General features: G+C 34.3%; 1 protein-coding gene across 1 annotated transcript in view; it reads right to left on the bottom strand.

The window, feature by feature from the left end:
- Positions 1-23,574, bottom strand: part of LOC100375688 (SUMO-activating enzyme subunit 1-like) — a 32,309-nt gene extending 8,735 nt beyond the window's left edge. Inside the window, exons 1-3 of the mRNA XM_085491596.1 lie at positions 23,389-23,574; positions 9,300-9,471; positions 8,940-9,196 (exon numbers count right to left, since the gene is read on the bottom strand). Coding sequence (XP_085347722.1) covers positions 8,940-9,196; positions 9,300-9,471; positions 23,389-23,480 — 521 coding nt within the window. The 5' untranslated portion in view covers positions 23,481-23,574. The remainder of the gene's footprint in view (positions 1-8,939; positions 9,197-9,299; positions 9,472-23,388) is intronic.
- Between the last annotated feature and the right edge of the window lie 95 nt (positions 23,575-23,669).

Below are 23,669 nucleotides of genomic sequence, written 5' to 3'. Positions count from 1 at the left end.
AGTTTGATTTATTGGGCTAATCTGAAACACAGTAATCACAGTAAATTTTACAACCTTGTACTGTACCTATAGTATGTACACTAATTATATGGATAATTGATGGTTTAAAGAGTTTCCAAAATATCTGATACCTTGCATATATCCTGAGATGAGGTAACCACAAAAACCCAATTTAATTGGAATTCATTGTTAAAAAAAAAGTTTGAAAAATAATCAGTAATTCTGTTTTTGTATCTTGAACGAAAGTTAATGACTAAGACAATACAGCAGTATAAATGACAAATTTTTATTATTTTATTATTATTATTCTGGGAAAGTTAAAAATTGAATTACGGGCATCCTCCTTTACATGTCAAAGTGAGAAACACACAAGTTAACATCCATATATTCCCTGGGCATATGTTAGTTGTGTTATCCAATTACATGCTTCTAGCCAATGTCATGGCCTATATTGGTACATGTTCATGTAGTTACATCAGTCAGTGATCTTTATATTATAATTAGAGGTTATGAACAGAGCATGGTGGTATATAATGCATAGACTGATAGCAGGAAGTAGTCTACACAAAACATGACCTCAGCGATGAATTAAAACTTCCTCCTTTGTAAAAGCATGTTCAGAATTGTAACACATTTTTGTTAAAGCATCAAAGTGGGGTTTTTTTGGATTTAAAATATTGATGTAATTTTCATGAAAATCAATCCAAGCTAATAATGTACCACACAGATTACATCACTAGATTTTTAAATACATTTTTTTAAGTTTTAGCATCAGATATTTGTTTAGTGAGCATTTGAGTTCTGGGTAACCGAGACCCATATCAAAGATTGACACTTCAAGAGGTGGACTAGACAACAATAAAATCTCTAATTGATGTGCATCAATTGACTCGCATACACAAATGTCATCACTTCATAGGGATTAAATAAATGTTCCCCCGTGCTCCCCTCCCTCACTTTTCAAACAGTCCATCCCTAATGATTTCATACATATTTTCCATTCTTCCCAAAAACATACTTTTTTATATTTTAATTAACAGTGATGTTCCAATTTAACTCGGTTAACTCAATACAATACACAAACAAAACATTTCTTGAATATTGAAAATGTGTGGTTTTTTTCTGTACACCTACAATTTGAATCCCTTTAGCGTGAAATGAGACAATATAAGTGACCATGTGAAATTAAAGGATTTTGTTAGCAATAGAAGAGTGGTTGGGTATTTCCTCTCACATTCAAGTTCAACTCAATTTATTTACATATGTTCTAGTGACAATGAAAAAAGGTGAATACATATACCCTATTTCCACATAATTGTGTCACTGTGTGTTTTTAATAAATGAATTACATGTATATTGTATGAACCGATTCAAAGCAGGACAAAACACTGGAGTGTATTTTGTTTCACCTTCCAATTTTCACGATATTTAACAATTTGTAAATTAGATTTCTTGTGCAGAACTAAAATAAATTTTCAATTCATTGAAGAGCTATTTTTCAAAGATGCGTCAAAATCTTATCAATTGTCTCTCATCAATAACCATCAAATATCATCAACGTGCATTCATGTGGTGCATTTGTTCCGACATTTTAAATGTACACTGCGGGTCGTTAGCACTGAAGCAATTCAAGTCAAGATGTAAGATGATGACATATCGACAGGAAGCAGTGAAATAAATCATCGTAACAATAGGAGATATCTTGACTGCGAGTCCTAGCGATTCTTGACAAGCCATTCTTAATAACGGCTACAATGGTATATTATTAGGTTCATGTATGCATACACACACACACACACACACACACACACACACGTACAATAACGATTTTCCAACAGTTTAAGCTTTCCCCGATGTCAGTAGTGCAGCGTGGGTGAAATCTGATATCAGGCAACAATTATCTTTTACAATTCACATGAATGTTAAGATGCGTCAATTTATTTTTATCAATTATACAACAGAAAACACAAGCAAAGCAACTACAAGCATGTGGCGAGGTAGCCAGACCTGGCCAATACCCCGACAACGTTAATCTTATTCCATAGCAACATGACGCATTATATCCTGCTTAAATTCCCTTTGATTGGGAACCGCCACTGCATATTTGCTCATGATGGGGAGAGACATTTTGCGTGATGATTCGAGGATACCCCAGGGATTGGTTGCTGACATTGTAAACTCCCGTAGATTCACAGTTGCTAGAGGGAATTTGTTACCATATAATGGTCTTCTTAGTAGTAATGTTGCCCTCAACCATCTATCAGCATGATATATACGACCACATTTACAACCTTGTCTATAATGAATTGCTCTAACTTCAGAACAATTTGTGGGGGGGTGGGACTACGAGATAATGAAACACACAAAATTGAGAACAGGATGAAAGTGATATGTGAAAGTGAAATGTATTTGCATCAAAATGGAAGGTGGGATCTTTCACATATGACACCAGTCCCAGAATAGAGAGATGAAGGTTCTCTTTTATATGACAGTAATCAAAATAGGATAAACAATTTCAAGCTGTAAAACTTGTCTGTTGCAATGAGGTGACAAGCAATTGGGCATCAAGGCAATTTCCTCCAATACCTCTGTTAAGTTCAATTAAGTCAGGATAGATATTTGCAATAAAAACATAGACACATTGCCAGCTACATTGTGAATACTAAGCTGGCAAAAGTGTGCCCTCTAAGCTGATTTGACGTGTCATAGACACACTGAGAATGTTCTTGACGCAAACTAAATGTCTGGCACGTCATTAACACAAGAGAAAATTATACATATATACATTTACTGTAATAACGATGTTGAAAAACACTGTATTGTAAACTGATTATGCAAATCATGTCATTAATATGTGCATATTTTAACATAAATTAATAAGGTCTGGACAATGTCCCAGAGCACCAATGTACTGAGTTTCATTGAAATCTAACCACCAGTTTTTTGAGATATCCATGACATACATACATGTACATGTATGCCCAAACATGTATGGGTTAAGCTGGCACAATACAAGTTTCTGATTGGTTAATAACCGACTTGACCTGTCAGGTCGAAAGACATGGTTTCAGGTCAACTTGTGCATGGAAAAAACATGACAAGTATCATTTGGCATTCAGGTGAGAGTGCAGCAGAAAACATTCACTTTTAATGAAACCAAGTTGAATTCTACTTGCATTTCATAACAAATTGATTTGCTGTATGTTATTATAATTATGGCCAAGTGATAATCCATTTTCATATAGCTAGGACCCTGACTATACTAAAAATGTAGACAATTCACGTTTTGGATTTTTTTTGTTTTTTGGACTGTAAACTTTTCAACTGTTCGTTATTTTAGAATCAAATCAAGGCCTTTCACTCTCAGCTACATACATGTACATGTTGGCCATTTTGAATCAGATCCATAATTTCAGAGTTTTGAAATGGTTTACTATGATTATTTGTAGCTTTTTAAATTAAAATTTAATATATACATGTTTGGAATACAAGTAACCTTGAATTGTGTTACTAGTAGTTGAAATCAAAACTATGTATATACTGTTTTGTCTTGGCACAAAATCAGTCAAAGTTTGTCAGAAATGAGAGAGAACTGCTTCTATTAAAATGGTACAATGCAACAGAGGGGATGCTGCTTATATTAGAGCATCTACACATATGAGAAATGGTGAATTTTTGGTTCTTAATTCAATTGGTTCTTAATATATCTTAATCGGTGCGACTTCTATTAGAGATGTGGCTTCAAATACAGATATTATGGTACATTTTAATCAACCTCGATATAAAATGTGTATCCGGTACAACATGTTATGTAAATGCTATGTTTGAGAAAATGTACGTCATAGAAACAGTTGACACACTTTGAAATGTCGCACTTTTAATTGCGTTACAGGGTAAACTCAACGTTTCACAACAAGAATGCTGATAGCTCAAGCAGTAACAGAGGAACCTCTCTCAACATTTACATCCATATGCATGCATCCAATAACTCTACACGGTCCTTCAAGTGAGGTCGATTGAGGACAACATATACAGTACTATTCAAGGTCCGGTTGGTCACATACATGTTAAAGTATATAATGACAATTGTCAGTTAATACAGCAAAAGTCAAGCAATATTTTGATATATACATGTACATCTGTATTTGGACAATGTAGTCTTGTGTAAAACTACCACTGTGTTCTGCCTCATAGGAGAGGCATAACATCTAAACACTACATCTTGACATTCAATAAACAAACTTAAAAGTTAAAATATAGATAGGAGGATTATATGCACACAGATACTGTGAAATAATTTATTTTAGCTGGAATTAATTTTAATTTGCTGAAAAGACTTTTTGGGTGTTTTGTATGGAATTTAATTTCACTGATTTTTAATGAGTTGAATGTAACATATAGGAAAAAAGGTATATTCGCAGGATTTTATTTTCACTGAATCACTACTTCAGCGAAAATAGCAAGAATAAATTACAAACGAAAATTAAATATTTTTAAAGTAACTTCATACTTGCAATTTCTTCTGTGTTCTAGCACAATAAAGGAAACATGATAACAATTGTGAAGACTAGGTTAATCAAAAGCAGTGACTAACATCAGTTGCCATGGTAACCAATTATTTGCAGAGAAGTAGCCAAGAAAGGAACCTTCTGATTTCTTCACATTTCAGTCATTACTGTAATAATGACTTTCAATCCAAGGAATGTTGATCGGCAATGACCATATGAAAGACTTGATTCGCCATGCCCTCCAGAAGCAATGGATAATCTGCATTCTCCACAAATTAGCGTTCAAGGGTGAAATTTCATGAAGCTTATTGAAGCCCAAGTAATGTCAGAGAACAACGTATAATACCACGGTGTATTGTTTGTACACCACATTTAAACCAGATTATAAAAAATATATGCTATGATGCGTGTTTCTAACATTGATACATTTCAGTATGCGAGCAATTCAACACAATTGGATTAAAATCAAACACAAAAAGTCAAGAATTAAATTGCGTTTTTTTTCTTCTCTGGATAGTAATTTCAGCGCATCTAACACAGCACGTACGATAGTAGTGTTGTGAGAGATCTCCTCTTACAAATCAGTCGAGGAACAAGAAAGCTGTCTAAATTAGCTAAACTAACACTCCAGTAACAAATGGTGCATATTACAGAAAAAGCTGGATGAATTTTTTTTAACCGAAATAACTTTCAAAGAAAGAAATTCCTAACATGATAAAACTGCTCAAAAAGGAAACTAGTACTACAAGCTGAATCTATGGCAACTAAGTACGCAGAACTGTCAATCAGGAAAAACGTACATGTACATGTAAAGCATGATCATATTTAAAATGCCCCTCTTAGTCTCAGCAACTCGTTTTGTAACTGCCGGGCATTTCTCTCTGACAAAGATAATTCCAATTAAGAGAGAAGTTCAACAGCATTAGCAGTAATTTGAGGAGTTTGGGAAGTATGGAGTGATGGATTGATGGAAATGACTTATTTTGAATCGTTATTTGGTGATTTCCTGTTCATGGCAGGATCATCACTAGTACATACTGGTAGTTCTAGGGAAAAAAAGGTGAAGTATTTTTTATTTCTTTTGTATTTGCGATACATGTATGCTAAAAGTTCCTTCCTCTAGTAATATGGAAATGCTTTGGAATTGAAATTTATAACTGAAACAACTGTTAACGAGTTACAAGTACAGGAAGAACATCAATCAATAAGTACAGTAATTACTAATATCTAAACTAAAGTACAACCTACTTAAAGTCACGATTTAAAACATTACAATGTATTAACAATTCAATGCTATGAGATTGGTCAAAACCAGAGCTTTCTTATTTTAGAATACGATATTGGCTCTGTTACAAGACCGTACATGTATAAACTCCAAATTACTGAATTCCTAAAATATTATTTATTTTCCTCGTAGAAAGACTTCTGTGATTCAAGTAAGTGGAAGTTGTGCTTGTAATTTGGAATTTTTTCATTTTTCCCATAATTGAAAGTCATTTTTGCCTCTTGACTGCAAGTGCTGCAGGTACATACATGAATGTTGCTATAGAAACCATTAAGTTTGAACAGCTTCCAATCATAAATACATCATGGTAATTCAATGAATTTATCCCGACACCCACCAGGTGTGGTTGAACATGAGCACCTCGGGCCCTGAACCAAATGTACCACCAAAGTCACATCCATTAGTGAATGAATCTACAACAATGGATTGGGCCTACCCAATGGGGAGGGGGGGGGGGGTTGTGGGTGGGTGGTGTGGGTTGACAAATCACAATTAGAAATCTATTTCAATCATAGCTGTGTGATTCTTACAGTGAACTACAACATCTATCTTTTTACAAGTCAACTGCTCATCAGCTTAGTGACCCAATCTTTTGAGGTGACGTCACCATGACTACCTGGTGGGTCATAAAACCTTTCAAGGAAGACCACAATTTATGATGATCAAGACAATACACATACATGCACATTACCGTACTTACGTATTAGTCGTAAAGGCACTTACGTGAATAGAGGCGTGTCAATGGTGAAAATAATTCAGATTTTAACAAGAGTTGGCAGAGCCACCTCGATCCTGGGAAAATAAGAGCTTGTTTTAATGAAAACTTGAAGTATATGTTATTATTTATTTATTTATTTATTTTGTAAACTCAATTTTTAACTGAAGGAATTAAACTAAATTAAATATTCACGTTTGTTTATTTTGAACCTTAGAAATGACTACTGTTCAACTCGGGACGTTTAATTGTACTTAGCGTATGTTACTATGACAATCAACCAATTCGAGAAAAACAGCCGACAATGACTAAATGCATGGCCACAGCCAAATCGCCAAATTGGTTTAATTGAAATAACAAAAATCAAAGAAAACAGAGAATTCTAAGACAGGAAGAGAACACGAGCGCTGAAGTCGAACAACAGGCATTACAGCAGCCACGTTTGTTCCACTGAGATCAATACAGTATTACCCATGATGCACTATTCCCATAAGCGTGGATATGTGGAAGTTCATAGCCAAGCGTACTGCGGTCAAGAACAAGGTAAGAAATTACGTGACGAGACCAACCCGATTTCCAGGTTCGGGTGCATTTCATACAATATAAATATATATACAAGAAGATCGATATGCACTACACTGCCGAGTGTGGAAGACATGCTTCCGATGGCAATAGGAAGTTAGTTCGAAGGAAGCTAATACAGTTGGATTTATAACAGACGAAGTAAATGGAAATCAGTCCTCGTTGAGGCACAAACGTATTTAAAAGTTGGTAAACAAGAGACGATAGCAACTCCACATTGTGACAGATTTACACACTACTACAGCTCGACTAAAGTTTACAAACACCACGGTCAGTCACACAAAGTCATCCAAATTCAAAAGGATTTTTAAATGCGTTAGGGAACACGAGACAACAATTGTGCATACTTAGATGATGACTCCAAGTTATGACGCAGCGTGAAAATGGCAGATTTACATAATACTACAGTTCTATAAGTTTACAAACACCACGGCCAGTCACACAAAATACATCAAAAGGGAACTGCAAGTCGTACAATGCCAAAACAGTACCATGATTTCACAACAGCCCATAGAACACAAAGCCTAAACTATCAGAAATTTGTAACACATAATTCGAGTGATGGTATAACCAAATACCTCATCATTTGTAAATTCAAATCATCGAAAAGGTATAAAAAAACATTTTCATGAACAATTTTTATTATATAAATACAACTTTGAAAAGAAACAAGATTCATAAACATAAATTGAATACATTCTCACTACAAATTACACAATACTTATTTTTCAATGGCATCTCTTCACAGCACAAACAATCTTGGAATCGTGCACACGTGTGAGTACTTCGGTGACACATTTTATAGCTACGCCCAAAACAGTCCATTATTTATTGCGCAACTGTGACCAAATGACATCATTCTGTTAACATCCACACATTTTCATAAAATCTCCATGCATTTTTTGACCATTCATAAATAAAATACACTACAATTTACTCCACAGAACAAATTTTCTTGGTACATTCCTACATTCTTGCATATTAAATGAGGAGTTCAGACACATTACAAGCGGAACACTTTTCTTGGACTAATAACAAAGCTGATCAATCCTTTCCCAGAAATAATTGTCAACTCGCATTCTAATGTGCAGAACTGATTAGAAGAGAGATTATCATATGGAATTAATTATAATAGACCTCTAGGTTTATGCAAATCATACCAACATTCCACTCTAATGGCGTCTGAACATTGAACCATGTAAACCAACCGCGCTTGGCTGCCAAATTTGAAGCGAATTTGGACATCAAATGCAAAATGTTGAAAATCTAAGTATGAACAGTTTCGGCAAACTTGATTACTGCAACAATCAGAACAATAAATGCAGATACAAATGTTGAAAACGACGATTATACTCACTTGTGCAGCATAAGCAGCTGACAAGATTTTGTCTACTCTAATCACTGCTAACACAACACCAACAAGCGCACAATTTGAAATATGAAAACAAACGCGCAACTAGATCAGCAGATATTTTTGTGAATAGGCAAATTGAAAATGAATAAATATAATGAATAAAACTGCTGTCCTAGGACTGTCAGGCTGTTGCACGGCAGTGCTTGCTGTTGAGATCGTGGACATTCAAATCACGGCACAAATTTGACAATTAAACTTTTGAATTCAAGATAACAAAACACTTATTAACTTGCAGTGAACTACTACATCTATCTTTTTACAAGTCAACTGCCCATTAGCTTTTTGACATAATCTCGTTCGGTGATGTCACTGTGACTACCTAGTGGGTCATAAAACTTATGATGATCAAGACAATTATATACATTGTGACTTCTCCTGATCTAACAGATATTTACTGTAACTTTTGACATGTTACATATACTGTAATATACTTACTCAACGAATTTATGGTCCACAAGATCTGAAAACATATACCCATAATAACCAAAGACGTCGGTAGCAAGAAACTTGATTTTATTTTGACGACAGATATCATTAATCCTCAACATGGTCTGCAGATTACAACAAGTCACACACACTAGGTCAAAAGTGGTGAAGAACTCGTCCGGTTTGTTCTCAACATTGTCAGTATCAGCTATAATTTTCACATTGGGATTTAGCTCTGCAGATCTCTGTACGGAAGCTTCAGCTCTCTGTTTTAAAACAAAGAAAAAATAACATTACAGTAGAATATTTCTTTTTTAAATAAAATATACATGATGCTGATTCAAGAAGTCATATAACTTTTAAACTTACGTTTTTACCAACAGAAGTCCTACATACAAGAAATTGTGAAAAAGCATCCTCATCACTGACAACTGAATGATCCAATAGCGTCAAAGATTTCAATCCACACAATACAACATTTTTACAGACCTCTGCACCAACGCCTTTCAGTCCAACTAATAGCATATTAGCAGCTCTGAGTCTGGAAACAAGAATAAATTTTAAAGATAATTATCATGCTTTTCATACTTCATGATGTTACGTGACGTCATAAGAATGGGTAATAGAATGTCAGTGTTGTCCACTATACATGTATAACGAGTAGCAAAACCTTAAATGCATTTAAACCAATTTGCATGCCACACAAATTTAACTATGTGTATTATGAGCAGCTTATGGCTCCATAGCATATTGTGCTGCTGTGTGAAGTAGAGAGCCTCATTTTTCTAACAGCTTTATTTTTTAAACCAAGGCCGTGAAAATAGTGTTACATCTTGAGATCAACAATCCATACTAAAACATAGCACAACTATTAAAACTTGCCTACCGGTATTAAAAAATGTATTAAATCAAATAACGAATAGGCATTCAGGATGAATTCAAATTACATGCCATCTAATGAAATCTTCTTTTTGTATGGTAAAAGTGAGAATTAAATATTCAAAAACAACACGATAATATACTGAAAAAACATACATGGAAAATACTGGCTAAAATTGAGGTAGAAACAATTCTGACTAAAATTGTTCTAAAACAATGAAGACTAAGTGTTCTCTCAAAAAATTATTTCAGGGATGCAATTAAATTGCATACTATTATGCATATAATTTGCATACTAATTACCAGTAACATAATGTGCAGTTATATCCCTTTTATAGAAATTTACTTTATAAAGTGACACCGATTAGTTAAATGGGATACATGTGTATATATGATTTGAATATATTTAAAATATATAAATTAATATTATTTGGTTACAATTCTATACAATTAATACAGTGATATACATGTAATAGCTTTTGTAGCAACAAGCCACTTTTTATCAGATGCATGAGGTTGAATGGCTGACTGACTAATTAACATAGACAATTAACATAAACACAAAAATGGGAGTACAAAAGTTATGTAGAGTAGGACAATTTATGTAAATAAGTGATAAGTTACAAAATAGCCTAGTCTACATAGTGATAATATTATCCATACATGTAGTGTATATCGAGTCCTTATTTAACAGTAACTAATTTATGGTTATTCATGTATGTAAATAGATGATGGGCATTGTAGGCATGTGATGGCATACATCACATCAGTAGACAAACAAGACATGAAATGTCACAGTCCCCGTTATTTGATTATAAAGTAGTACAAGGAACATCTGCAAACAGGTGAATGAATATGTACTCTATGTGGGTACAACTCATCATAAAGTGATTTCCCATAATCTAGTTTTGTACTGACAACTAAAAACTTCCACTGACCCATGTTCAGAATCTCAGAGTACACAAGTGCAACAAAACTATTTGTCATACATGTATACTTGCTCAAGAAACTGCATTCATAAATCTGAGTGAACCTTGATGTACATGACTTCTTTGTTAATCAGGTCTTAGTATATTACCAGGACCTGGGTTTGTTTCAACATCACCACTGGGCATCAGAATCATTCTCATGTTGTCAAATACAATTTTTTATTAATACAGTAAGGTTTATTATTTAAAATGTATTCATTGTACATAGAACAACATCTGTTAATTTAAACAATTGTAAAAGCTATGTTTTCAGAGCAAGTACATGTAATAATTAAGGAAGCCAGTAAAGGTTGGTCTGCTCATAACCTTCAATGGAGAAGTAACAATAATTGTTTGAAGTCTTTTTAGTGCAGTGATATTATTGCATTTCATCATTATTAATGGGTATAAAATACTGTAAACCATTTAATTTTCACTTCTAGATATATTCAGGATTCTATAAAATTTCAATAAAGTCCCTGACACTCCATGTTGTAGGAACCCAGAAAAAATTGCCTTGCAAAATTGAAGCAGTTCACAGCACCACTGTAAAAAAAAAAAAGTTTAAAATGAGTATTGTTAAAGATATACACATGTGGGTTCATAAGACATACCGGTATGTACCAATCTGAGCGGTTCTAGAGATTAGTATCACAAGATTTTACTCTCCGTGATTCAATATCAGCCCTATGTATAACGCTGTGTTGATCAGGGTGAACTAATTGACAATGGCCCTACAGGTATCGCTATGCAATCACAGTAGTTTTGTATTCTTCTTGCATTTCGACCATGGAAAAATATTTGTTTTTGAGAGTGGCCGAATTATTAGAAGAAAAACAGAAACTATTTTTTTTTAGTATAAATTCTAGTAACTGAAATGCAGGATTGGTAAAGAACAAGACAATAAGCAAGATTGATAAACCTTCAGCGAGCACTCCTGAAATTTCAGATCATTGGTACCATGTTTTTGGATACATTCAATAAAATTGGGTTATTTATTTGATGTAACGAAACATGCATTCACAGCAGACGGAAATTCGTTTGAGATGTTACTGGATTTTTGTATTCAGTTTTCCATTTCAACCACCATCATCACTTAGTAAGCTGAGATCATGCATAAATGCACAGTGTAGTGCCACCAGAAAACCAATTGCTTGAGAATATTTTGCACCATTACACCATTTCAAATATTATATTAATTCACAGACAACAAAATAAAGATTTTCAATAACATAAAAGTTTTCACACAGTTTATGATTGTATGGCAATTACATGGCTTCACCAGTTTTACTCTGGAAGAAGTTGGAAACAGATAACAGGAAGGGGCTACATGGCTACATCTTTTTTTTTTGAATTTGAATCAAGCATGATTTTTAAATTTTTTTTTTTTACAAATGTCTATTTCAGGGCAACAGAAACAAAAACAATAAATGTGTAGGTAGGCATTTTAACAATTGCACTATTAATATTGGATGAAAACGTCATTACCGATATAAATCATAATTCTGTTCAAATTAAAAATAAGATCACATTTAATTTAGTCAGTTTTCATAATTAAATACATAATAACATGTACTTATAAATTTGAATAAGGTTCAACGGCTTTTTCATTTAGTGCCAGTTTATACACCATAAAACTTCTGGTTTAGGTGTCACACTCAAAGAGTGAAAGGCCTTTGGTTTGGCATCGCGAAATGTTGGAATTGAATCCCCCCAAAAATTCAGTAAAGTTTACGAAAAGTAAAGTATTTTCTAAAAGAAGTTTCGAATAAATACAAACACGAATACATTGCTTAGTTGTTAGTACCGGTAGCAAATGATCACGGTAGCACAATCTGGTCATTCTGTGTTTCGCAAGTGAATAACTTACTTGTTTTCGAAGTATTGCAATTGTTTATTATTATTCAGTAATGATTATAATACGCACAAAAAAATAATTCGTTGAATTTTTATGAATTGGAAGTAATATTCAACTTAGTTTCATCGTAAACGAATGATTTCGGTCGAATGTAAATGTGATGCGATGCGATATCCGCCATGTTATTTCAGTACACGTGGTCATTTAAATATGTTAATGACGGCTCAGTGACCTCGTGGTGAACGCAACAGGGGATTCACCGATGTTTAGCAAGATCTTTATGCTTTGATTTTGACGGGGAAAACGGCATGATTTTTTTTAAATCGAAAAATTAGTTGTTTTCAAAAAAATAAACTGAGCATTCAAAGAATAATTTAACATTGTTCACAGAAATAACAGCCCATTGTCGAAACGAAGCTTACCCATTCACGCTATTCACAATAAACATGATACTCTTGAATAGGTGTCAATGACTACGGTAAAATATAAATTAGACTCTTTTAGGCATCAGGAGTGAATGAAATATCCAAAACATTAAAAAAAAAACTGCCGAAAAAACGGGCGATTTCACGGTCTGTTCACAGACTGTGGTCCGTTGCAGACTGCTCGACCGACCGTCCATACACGTGTTGTCACTGTACATCCGCCATGTTGAATCGCACAAGATCGCCAAAATCTTCATTGCAACTAACAGTTCAATGCTCACAACATAAAAAATACGAATATAATGATAGGCAACCTGCTATTATATAATGAATAAATTGATCGACACAGGGAAATTCCCCCCCCCCCCTGAGTTGTGAATATTTCGGAAATCGCTACACAAGCAAAAGACCGGAAAACGATTTACCGGTACTTGAAAACTATGTCCTCGCGAATTAATCGTTCGTGTACAATAATTTGACAGGGTATACAATTCACAAACTAGTTTCGTAGATTAGAGACAATTGTTTGCTTTTTTTGGTTTTTCACAAGAATATAAAGCTGGCAATCATCATAATATTCACGTCCGTACGTCACGAAATGTACACCAATCGTACCCCAATAAACTGGAAAACTTACCTTTGCAAACACGTCTCTTATGCCGACTTCTTGAAGTTCTTGAAATCAAATAAAGTTACTAGTTCTTCTAGTAACGAGTGAATGAGACCACTGAGCCAAACAGAATACATGTATAAACAGTACTATAATAAATTGCACGCAATGGAGAAATCACGTGCCGTAATAACAGCAGCCTTACTCAGCTGGAATTATCATTCGCTGAAAAGACTTTTTCTGGGTGTTTTGTATTGAATTTATTTTCATTGATTTTTGACAAGTTGACTGTAAAATATAAGAAAAGGGTATATTCGCTGGATTTTATTTTAACTGAAACATTCCTTCAGCGAAAATAGCAAAAAAATGTTGCAAGCAAAAATAAAGTATTTTACAGTAATTAATTTATTCTGAGCATGCGCAGACGTTTTGTCAATGTTGCCGGGAGAGGCAATTTTTGATAAAATCGTGAAAAAGACCCACTTGGGATTTTCAGATCTGGAAAAAAAATTACGTGCATACTCGGAGGGGACATGTTCATCAACCTGCCAAGTTTCACTGATATCTGCTGTAGAATTTCTGAGAAAATGTTGGAGACGGAATTATGGACATAACCTGAATTAGTAGTCCTCTTTTCAGGCTGCGCCTGAACGGGGACTAACAAATGTCCCTTTGATTTGTACAGTTGCATTATTGAGTTTGGTTGGGATGGCATAGTTATGTTACCTTGGTAATACTCAACTAACTTTTGACAAGCAGATTTCTTAGATTAGGTGTTCTCCCATGAAAATTCTTCACAGTACCAGTCAATTTGCATAACAATAGAATATGTTAATCTTGTATTGTTTTCATTGTTGTGCTAAATTGGTTTTATTATTTATCATAAATTTACAGTTGGGAAGCTGTACTCTATAATGCCCTAGTAGAACCCTGGTGATTGTCTGTATAATAGGAGTGGGTTTTTTTTCCTAGTGTGGCATCTTCCAGAAGGGAGGAGTCGGAGTTGTGTTAGAGTCTGTTTTTTTATGTATTGAAGGAGTTGATCACAGGGAATGTTTTTGGTATGGTTAATTTATTCATTCACTATTCTCGACATGTACCCTAGATTAGTGAAAGTGTGGTATAAACTATATACCGTAGTGCTTTTTGTCACGTTCGACAGTGATGGAGCATATGATAGCATCTCAGTGTTTGGCTATTAACGATGGATCTCAGGATGTGGTCTGGCTAAAAACTTGCGCATGAAAGAACGTGTAATGATCAGTTGTTTGTTGTTTTATTTTTAGTTTTTTTTTGGTATGCAACTGACCATCAATGATTTTCACTCTGATGTCAAGAAAGTTAATTTCCCTTGTTGAATATTCCATGGTGAACTCAACCATCTATTGTAAGGCGTAAAAATCCTGATGAAACTTCTCCAATGAATCTTCACCATGTGTCTAGATTAAAAAAATGTCTTTTATAAAAAGAACATAAATGTGGGTGGTTGGTTGTTGAGAAACAATCTCTCAAGATCTGACATGAATATACTTGCATATTGTGCCCATGGTGGTGTCACTGATACATAGAGGTACCGGTATATAATTCAAAGAAGTTATGCAAAAGAACAAACGTAGCCAGCTTACATGTTCTTGTATTTTCATGATTGGTTATTAGTTACGAATGGCCTGTAATCCATCAGAATGAGAGATGTTAGCTACATCTAGTGTAGCCAAAAATGATTTGTCTGGTAGGAGACTATGATGTTGATTTTTTTGAGGAAATCAGTGGTGTCCTTGACATATGATGAAGCAAATAGTGATGGTTCCTATGCCATATATTATTGGTTTTCCAGGGTTGTTGGGTTTATGTATTTTTGGGGAGTAGATCAAAGGTGTCAGGATGTGGTATTTTGTGTGTGATTTCCTTGATGGTCAGTGGTATAGAGAGTAACATATTGGCAGGTTTTCTGCAGTGTAACATAAGTTGCCTCAATGCTTCTTTGACATAGTTACACTATTGCAGCTCATTTGTCAGCAGGTTTAATGATGATATTAGTATTTTCTTTTAATGATTTGATGGCTTCACGTTCTAGTCTGGTAATATTGTATTGTGGCTTATATTGTCAGCGACCTGACTCCTTGGTGAAAGCTTTTATTGTATTCATCAGGTTTAGGTTGATGATTTTCAAGTGGCGTCCAGTACCCAAAACATTTTGTATGCTGTAGGGGTTTAACATCAGAATGAAAAATCTCTCAGGCGCCAGGCATCGGAATAAAGCTGTGACTGCGAGAGATTTGGTTTAATTACTGTATACAGTGACATCCATTAGTTAATTAAAATGCGATATAAAAGTATATAATTTAATATTAATAATTGGTTACAATTGTACATAATTACCACTTAGCTTTAAAAAAAATATGTACCAGTACAGTGGTTTAATCACCTTTTAGACAGACTCAAAATTAATGGTTTGCACAATCTTTCCTTGCTATATCATTGGACTCATTAATATCATTAATCTGAAAAAATCATTAATATATGAATTCATCATTAATAATAATTGATGTTTACATTATGTAAATGTGACCCCATTCTCCAATTTTGGGTTTTACTGTTCCCTTAATATCTTTGTGCATGTGCTGGTAAGTTGCACACAACAGAACTACCCATTTCAATCAGAGTTTGGTTGTGAATCATTTTCCATGTTTTACACAGGTTAATTGGGCTTACTAAACATTTCAACTGTATTACTGTTAATACTAAGTAAATAATCGAAGGATTATAAAAATGTGTGGCTAGTGACAAAGACTTGATTTACTGATGAACTTCCTTCATTGTGTCTAGTCCCCCACGGTTAACGATGGATACTGAATTGCTTTTCAATTTCATCGCTGTCTTCAAGTAGTCTCAGTTGGCCAAACTTGACATTAGCATATTGCCAATAATTCTAGCCTAGTGTGTTGTCAAGTTTAATTGCTTTCAACTTTTGAACACACAACATAAACCAAGCTTCTTACTTCTTTTCAGTTAGCTGGCAAGTGTCAGTTCTGTATTTACACTTGAAATAGTAAATGTCTAAAACATGTTGAAAATAAAAATTAAGTAGTGGCCCTGCTATCCTAAAACGCTTTGAGGAGCACCCTGGAGGTCATGCCATAAGAAATACATGTAAAGCATAAGTGTTCTGGCAATTTTTTGCTTACTGGTAAAATGTGGCAAAAACAGTTTTTTGTTTACAGAGAATGATTTGTTGATCCACATCATTCTGTAATCTATTTATTCATAACCATTATTTAATAAATGTGAAATGTTGAACATTCATTTTGCTGTGATATTTCACACATAAAAAATAATAGGTCACCAAAGTTGATTTACAATATAGTGACACAGAAGGCAAATCTATAAGAAACCCCCACAAACCAATAATGGAAATGTACATGTATAATGTCAAATGCACAACTGACCATTTGTTATGCCGATACCATTGTACTATGCTGTGAAATAATATTTTGATAATTTTCCATTGTTGAAGGTTAATTGTATATATTCACAGACGCTTTCCTAGGGTTTAATGGCGTATTGAGCAGATCCTATAACAGGATGGAGGGCGAACAACCCCTTCAAAAAGACATTGTATGGTAACCTTTTCATATTTACTGGATTTTTAAATTAGTACACTTAATAAAAATAAAACCAATTAAATCTAGTATGTAATAATAATAATTATTATACATCTGTCACGGTAATGCCATAAGTTACAGCTTGCCGTAATCTTGTGGTATTTTCGTCCTACCATATAAGGAAATGTGAATTCCAAATATGGAATGATTACACGCGCAACGTCTTCTAATAATGAAAACAAACATGGCTGCCACCTGGGTTTGACCACTCCGAACAAAAAAGTTCGATGATTCTGTTCTGAACATTTTTGATTACGGCATTCCCATGATGTATCCTTGGAAGGAAAAGATGTACAATAATAGGGGTATTACGAGGATACCTCAAAGTGTGCACTCAGACAGTACACCATCGCTTTGACTTTGAGGTATCCTCGTAATAACCTCATATTAATAAACAAACATTCTGCAAACTATGTGAATGCCTCAAATTATATTGCAAATAAACTCCCAATCTATCAGGTCCCTCTCTATCAACTCTACAATCCTTCAATTACTTTCTGTTATTTAGGATTCAAAAATAAATACACTGAAAAATCTCATCACTGAAATACATTAAACTCTCCAAGAAAACCAATTTTACAGAAAACTGTGGTTGAACAGCACCGCAAACTGTTGCAATTATTCATAGGTGATAGGTTATGGGTGATGGGGTTCTTTGAAGCTTAATAAGTTACTAATAATAAATATTAGGTCTGGTGTAAGAGGATTAAACTCTCGACTCGCAGTATCATCAGATTTCCTTGGGGCCCTCTCACCCATAGCTATAATACTAACCCTGCTCCTCCAGTTCCCCTTGGCCTCCCTTAAAAGAACTCTTTCCAATAATTATATTCTATTTAAAGCTTCACAAGATTTTAGTACAGAAAAAAGTTAAATTATAGAAACTGTAAAACAAAAGCACAGCACCATAATGCTGTCCTATAAAGCGCCCCCATAGTGTCAGTTTGAAAAACTTTCCTTTTTTTACATGTATGTTGACAGTTCATCCTAAACATGCACCTCTACTGGTTAGTCACTTTTCATAGAAAAAACACTGCAAGTTTACTAAATTACACTTCATTACTAGTAAGCATTTAATAAACGGAAAAACTGACCTAACACCTGAAATATCACTAAGTATTAAAGTTACATCCACAAGTTAAAAACATAAAGTGTAAAAATTGTGAAATAATAACAAAATTTGAAATATTATAAGTAGATAACCCGCCAAGAACTTTCCTTGCATTTCATTTTAAGTACTGGAGGTTCATATCCCTTAGAAATTATTGAAACCTACAATGTAACCGACACTGTAACGACACTACAAACAAAGCATTCTAACTCTGTGAGTGAATATCAGTGAACTCAATCTAACTCAATTTAATCAAAAGTTCTGATTAGAGTGTATGATTGAATTCATAGCACGCAATTAATTTCCTGTTACCCATTCGCAATTTCTACATTTTTAATGACGTATTAATACAATTATATTGGTTAGTGTGAATACTCCATTTCTTTGTTACCTACCTGAACAAAGATTGTTGAAACTCGTTTTAAAGTAACTGTTACAAATATATTATAGCGAGAGCAGTGCAAAGCGAGCTCTATAGATAACATGTGAATATATATAAGAATATGGAAAAAAACTATATACCCCTAAGACTTTGAAAACAGTGCACTTCCGGTCAATAGGCACTGGTAGTTAGTTTCTTGTTTTTGAGCGAAACAGCTCATACATGATAAAACATCTTCAGCCTGTGTTTCAATAATACAGCTGTCGTTTTCCGTTTTCTGGCAATAGACTGAATATACTAGTAGTTTAATTTTGAATAGTGTTTTCGAATCATTTTGATTAGCTGTAACACAAAAATCTTGCATGGCACCATCTTGAATCTCGCTCAACTCCTGTGTGAACTCATAACTCGCTTTCCGCAGTTCATACGCTTTGACATTCTATGTTTACGTCAGTTATATTTTTAGTAAATCACTAAACTGCTCAGCTGTGCGCTTACTTGCCTGTTACGTATTATTTTAATATTATTTGTGTGCTAAAAATTATTAAAGCACATACGGTACTACCTTTGGCAGAGCTCCAGAAGGAGTACCTACACTTTATGCAAATTTTTTTTAAAAATTATGCTAATTTATTCATGACGTAGCAGTTTCTGTGCTCATGAATATTCATTAATTTGTGGGTCATTACATTTTAAAAGGGGCGATATATTATTTTTGGGGGAAGAGTTAGAAAGGGGGATTAGCAATCCTTAGGGGGTCAATACAAAAGAAGGGACCCATTTGGAGAGCAGCCATGCTCCTCGTGTCTGTTGTTGCACGTGACCTACAGCTGTCAACTGTGTTCGTTCTTCGACTGTGTTCGTTCTTTGACGACTTCGACTGGCTTCCATGTGAGGTAGTATTCTTGTGTTCTGTTTTCCTGACTTGAGTTTTTGAATCCGCTGTTTATGATTTTAACGTCTTTCATGTCTTTTGTAGGAGTGTCCAATCCGTGATTCGAACTTGCGATCTTTGAGTTCCCAGCGCACTGTCTTGTCCACTGTACCACGAGTGTCTTCACACAGGAGTTAGGATTTAAGTCCTATTCATAGGACACTGTCTTCACTAGCATTCAAAAATCTAACTAAACATACTGGATTCGAACCAGCGATCGCTCACATTGCTGACATAGTACAAATCAACTGAGCTATGTGGGTAGTCATGCAAATTAAATAATTTGTTGTCATATTTAGCTTTATTGCCAAATGGTGTTTGCGAAAAAAAGATGGGCAGGCAAGGGAATTGAACCCAGGTCCTCCTGGTCACTATGTAAAGAACTGACCCACAAGACCACAATGGATTGACTGGATGTGTTTGCATTTGATAAGACTATATAGTGTGTATATATATAGAAATACAACATATTTCTATTATTGAGTTACAATTGTCCAAAAAATTGCCAATTTTGTGTTTTTACTTGTGTAAACTATATGCATGCCATAACCCGTTAGTGTACATCTTGCCAATTGGGTGTTTGCCATTTGCGTTGCCCATACCTGACCCGACCCTAACCCTAATGCCAAGACACGTTCCTGTTAATAATTCCATTGCCCATACCTGACCCGACCCTTACCCTAATGCCAAGACACGTTCCTGTTTATAATTGCTCAACAATGATACTCTGTTGTGCACTGTCTGCGGGTAAGTTGCATTGATGTCAACTGATTAAACAAGTCGCGTTTAAGTAATTTCCACTATTAACAAGTGGTTAAATTGTGACAATAAATGTGTGGACAAATATTTGAGATTAATTTTGGTGTAGACAACTCTTGTTTAATTATTTTACACCATTACAAGTTGTTAAATTGAGAGAATAAATGTCTCAACAAATATTTAATACTTAGTTTGATGTAAACAACTCACGTTTGATTAATTCCCACAATTACAGGTTGTTAAATTGAAAGAATAAATGTGCGGACAAATATTTTAGACTTATTTTGGTGTAGACAGCTCTCGTTTAATTATTTTACACCATTACAAGTTGTTAAATTGAGAGAATAAATGTGTGGACAAATATTTTAGACTTATTTTGGTGTAGACAGCTCTCGTTTAATTGTTTTACACCATTACAAGTTGTTAAATTGAGAGAATAAGTGTGCAGACAAATATTTTAGACTTATTTTGGTGTAGACAGCTCTCGTTTGATTAATTCCCACAATTACAAGTTGTTAAATTGAGAGAATAAATGTGCGGACAAATATTTTAGACTTATTTTTGTGTAGACATCTCTCGTTTGATTAATTCCCACAATTACATGTTGTTAAATTGAGAGACTAAATGTGCGGACAAATATTTTAGACTTATTTTGGTGTAGACAGCTCTCGTTTAATTATTTTACACCATTACAAGTTGTTAAATTGAGAGAATAAATGTATGGACAAATATTTTAGACTTATTTTGGTGTAGACAGCTCTCGTTTAATTATTTTACACCATTCCAAGTTGTTAAATTGAGAGAATAAATGTATGGACAAATATTTTAGACTTATTTTGGTGTAGACAGCTCTCGTTTAATTATTTTACACCATTACAAGTTGTTAAATTGAGAGAATAAGTGTGCGGACAAATATTTTAGACTTATTTTGGTGTAGACAGCTCTCGTTTGATTAATTCCCACAATTACAAGTTGTTAAATTGAGAGAATAAATGTGCGGACAAATATTTTAGACTTATTTTGGTGTAGACAGCTCTCGTTTAATTATTTTACACCATTACAAGTTGTTAAATTGAGAGAATAAATGTGCGGACAAATATTTTAGACTTATTTTGGTGTAGACAGCTCTCGTTTAATTATTTTACACCATTACAAGTTGTTAAATTGAGAGAATAAATGTGCGGACAAATATTTTAGACTTATTTTGGTGTAGACAACTCTCGTTTAATTATTTTACACCATTACAAGTTGTTAAATTGAGAGAATAAATGTATGGACAAGTATTTGAAACTTATTTTGGTGTAGACAACTCTCATTTGATTAATTCCAACAATTACAAGTTCTTAAATTGACAGAATGAATGTATGGACAAATATTGACCATTATATTTGTGAGTAAATACCTGTTGTTTAATTAATTTCTACCTCTACAAGGTTGAGAGAATAAATGTGTCGACAAATATTTGATACTTATTTAGGTGTAAGAACTCGTGTTTGACCAACTTCCACCATTGCAAGTTGTTAAAATAATGAAATAAATATACTGGTATCATTGGATATTTGATTTAATTGTGAAACTTTCTAACAAAACGTTAACTGCTGGCTTCGAACCCTCAATCAACAATTCCGCAGACACGGTATAAATTCAACAACACCACAGAAGATATTCGTCTGTTGCCTGAATTGTTTTCGTAATATAGGGAACGCCATCGACACTTTAACAAAACTTACCTTGACTTGGGTCTTGTTTATCTCTTGTCACAATCTGGAAACTGTTGAACAAATTGCGCGTCGTCCAGTTTAAGACGTTAGTTATTTTATTATTTATTCATTCAGTTTTGTATGGTGCAGTTTTGTGAGGTTTATTATTTTTTGCGACGTTCTTTGTTTACTTGTTTACGGTTTGAGAGATTTCAGTTTATTTGATTTACGTTTTTACGGTAGCTCTGAGCGGGACTCGAACCCACTTTCTTTTCAAGCTAATTTTGTTTTATTTTGATGGCACGCTTGTGTACCACGCCACGACGTTGGTCGTTAAGTGGTGTTCATTTTTCTAACTACTCTAGTGTTCCGATGAGTTGAACGGAAAAGCCAAAACAATTGCTGGTTTCTGATTGCTTCGGTTCTGGTGAGTGTGTATCTAGTGTGATTCGAACCCATGTCGTTTGTATTGGGCGTTTTTTTTATTTCCCATGTTAGCTACGCCGTAATATGCAACCACTTCCCCGTTTTATTGTGATTTTGAGTGTTTAATGATGTCTTCCTCACCCGTCACGCCATGACCCAGTTTCAACCACACGGCCATTTTGCAACACAGTTCGTGACCCTCGGCGTCACCCGACTGACTATATGAGCGTTCTCTTCAACTGTTAAGCTAGGATTTATTACCGTTATTATCATTATATTGTCACGTGATTTGTTTTACCTTATGTGTAATGTCTTAAGTATCTTTATTGTAATTTGTATATACCAATTCGTATATACCGAGGAAACGACCCCGATTGAAGGTCATGTATTTTATGACGTCACCAATTCGTGTGTAGGTACTGCTTCTAGATCTGTGCCCTACCTTTAAAATTACAATGTCAATGAATATTATATACTAGCTTTCCCACATATAACTATGTTCAACTATAGAGGGCGTCCTTGCATAAAAAGAACGAACGTTGAGCTCACAAAAATATAAAGAAAATAAACAGATAGTGACGAGCAGAGAATGAAAACATTGATACTTTATTTCGTCATTATCACTGAATAAATAAGGAAATTGACTGGAGCTATGTGAGTGCAGGGTACAGGGAACATTGTGTCCAACATAATGAACATTGTTACCAGAGGTAAGTTACTTGTAAGTTGTTACTTATTTCTTACCTTTTTTGAGCATCCAAGCCCCAAAGACGAATCTGTCTGTCATACAAAGCTGCTTCATCTTCGGTTATGGTGTCATTTTCTCGTTCAACCATTTTGCATCTATACTCGACCCTAAACAGATACTTCCAGATACCCGTAAACAATAACACTTTTTACGAACCAACACACGTGAAGTTGTCTGTGAGTCTACCCGGTAAAAATGGCATTGTGGGAAATTGTATAACGGCACATTTGATTGGCTTGTATCATAAATGCTTGGAGTGATGTCCAATTAGGAATAT

The sequence above is a fragment of the Saccoglossus kowalevskii genome, chromosome 2, assembly GCF_978046115.1.
Source record: "Saccoglossus kowalevskii chromosome 2, keSacKowa6.1, whole genome shotgun sequence".
Taxonomy (NCBI): Eukaryota; Metazoa; Hemichordata; class Enteropneusta; family Harrimaniidae; genus Saccoglossus; species Saccoglossus kowalevskii.
The sequence above is the reverse complement of the archived record's forward strand: the minus strand, read 5'-3'. Positions and strand labels throughout refer to the sequence as shown.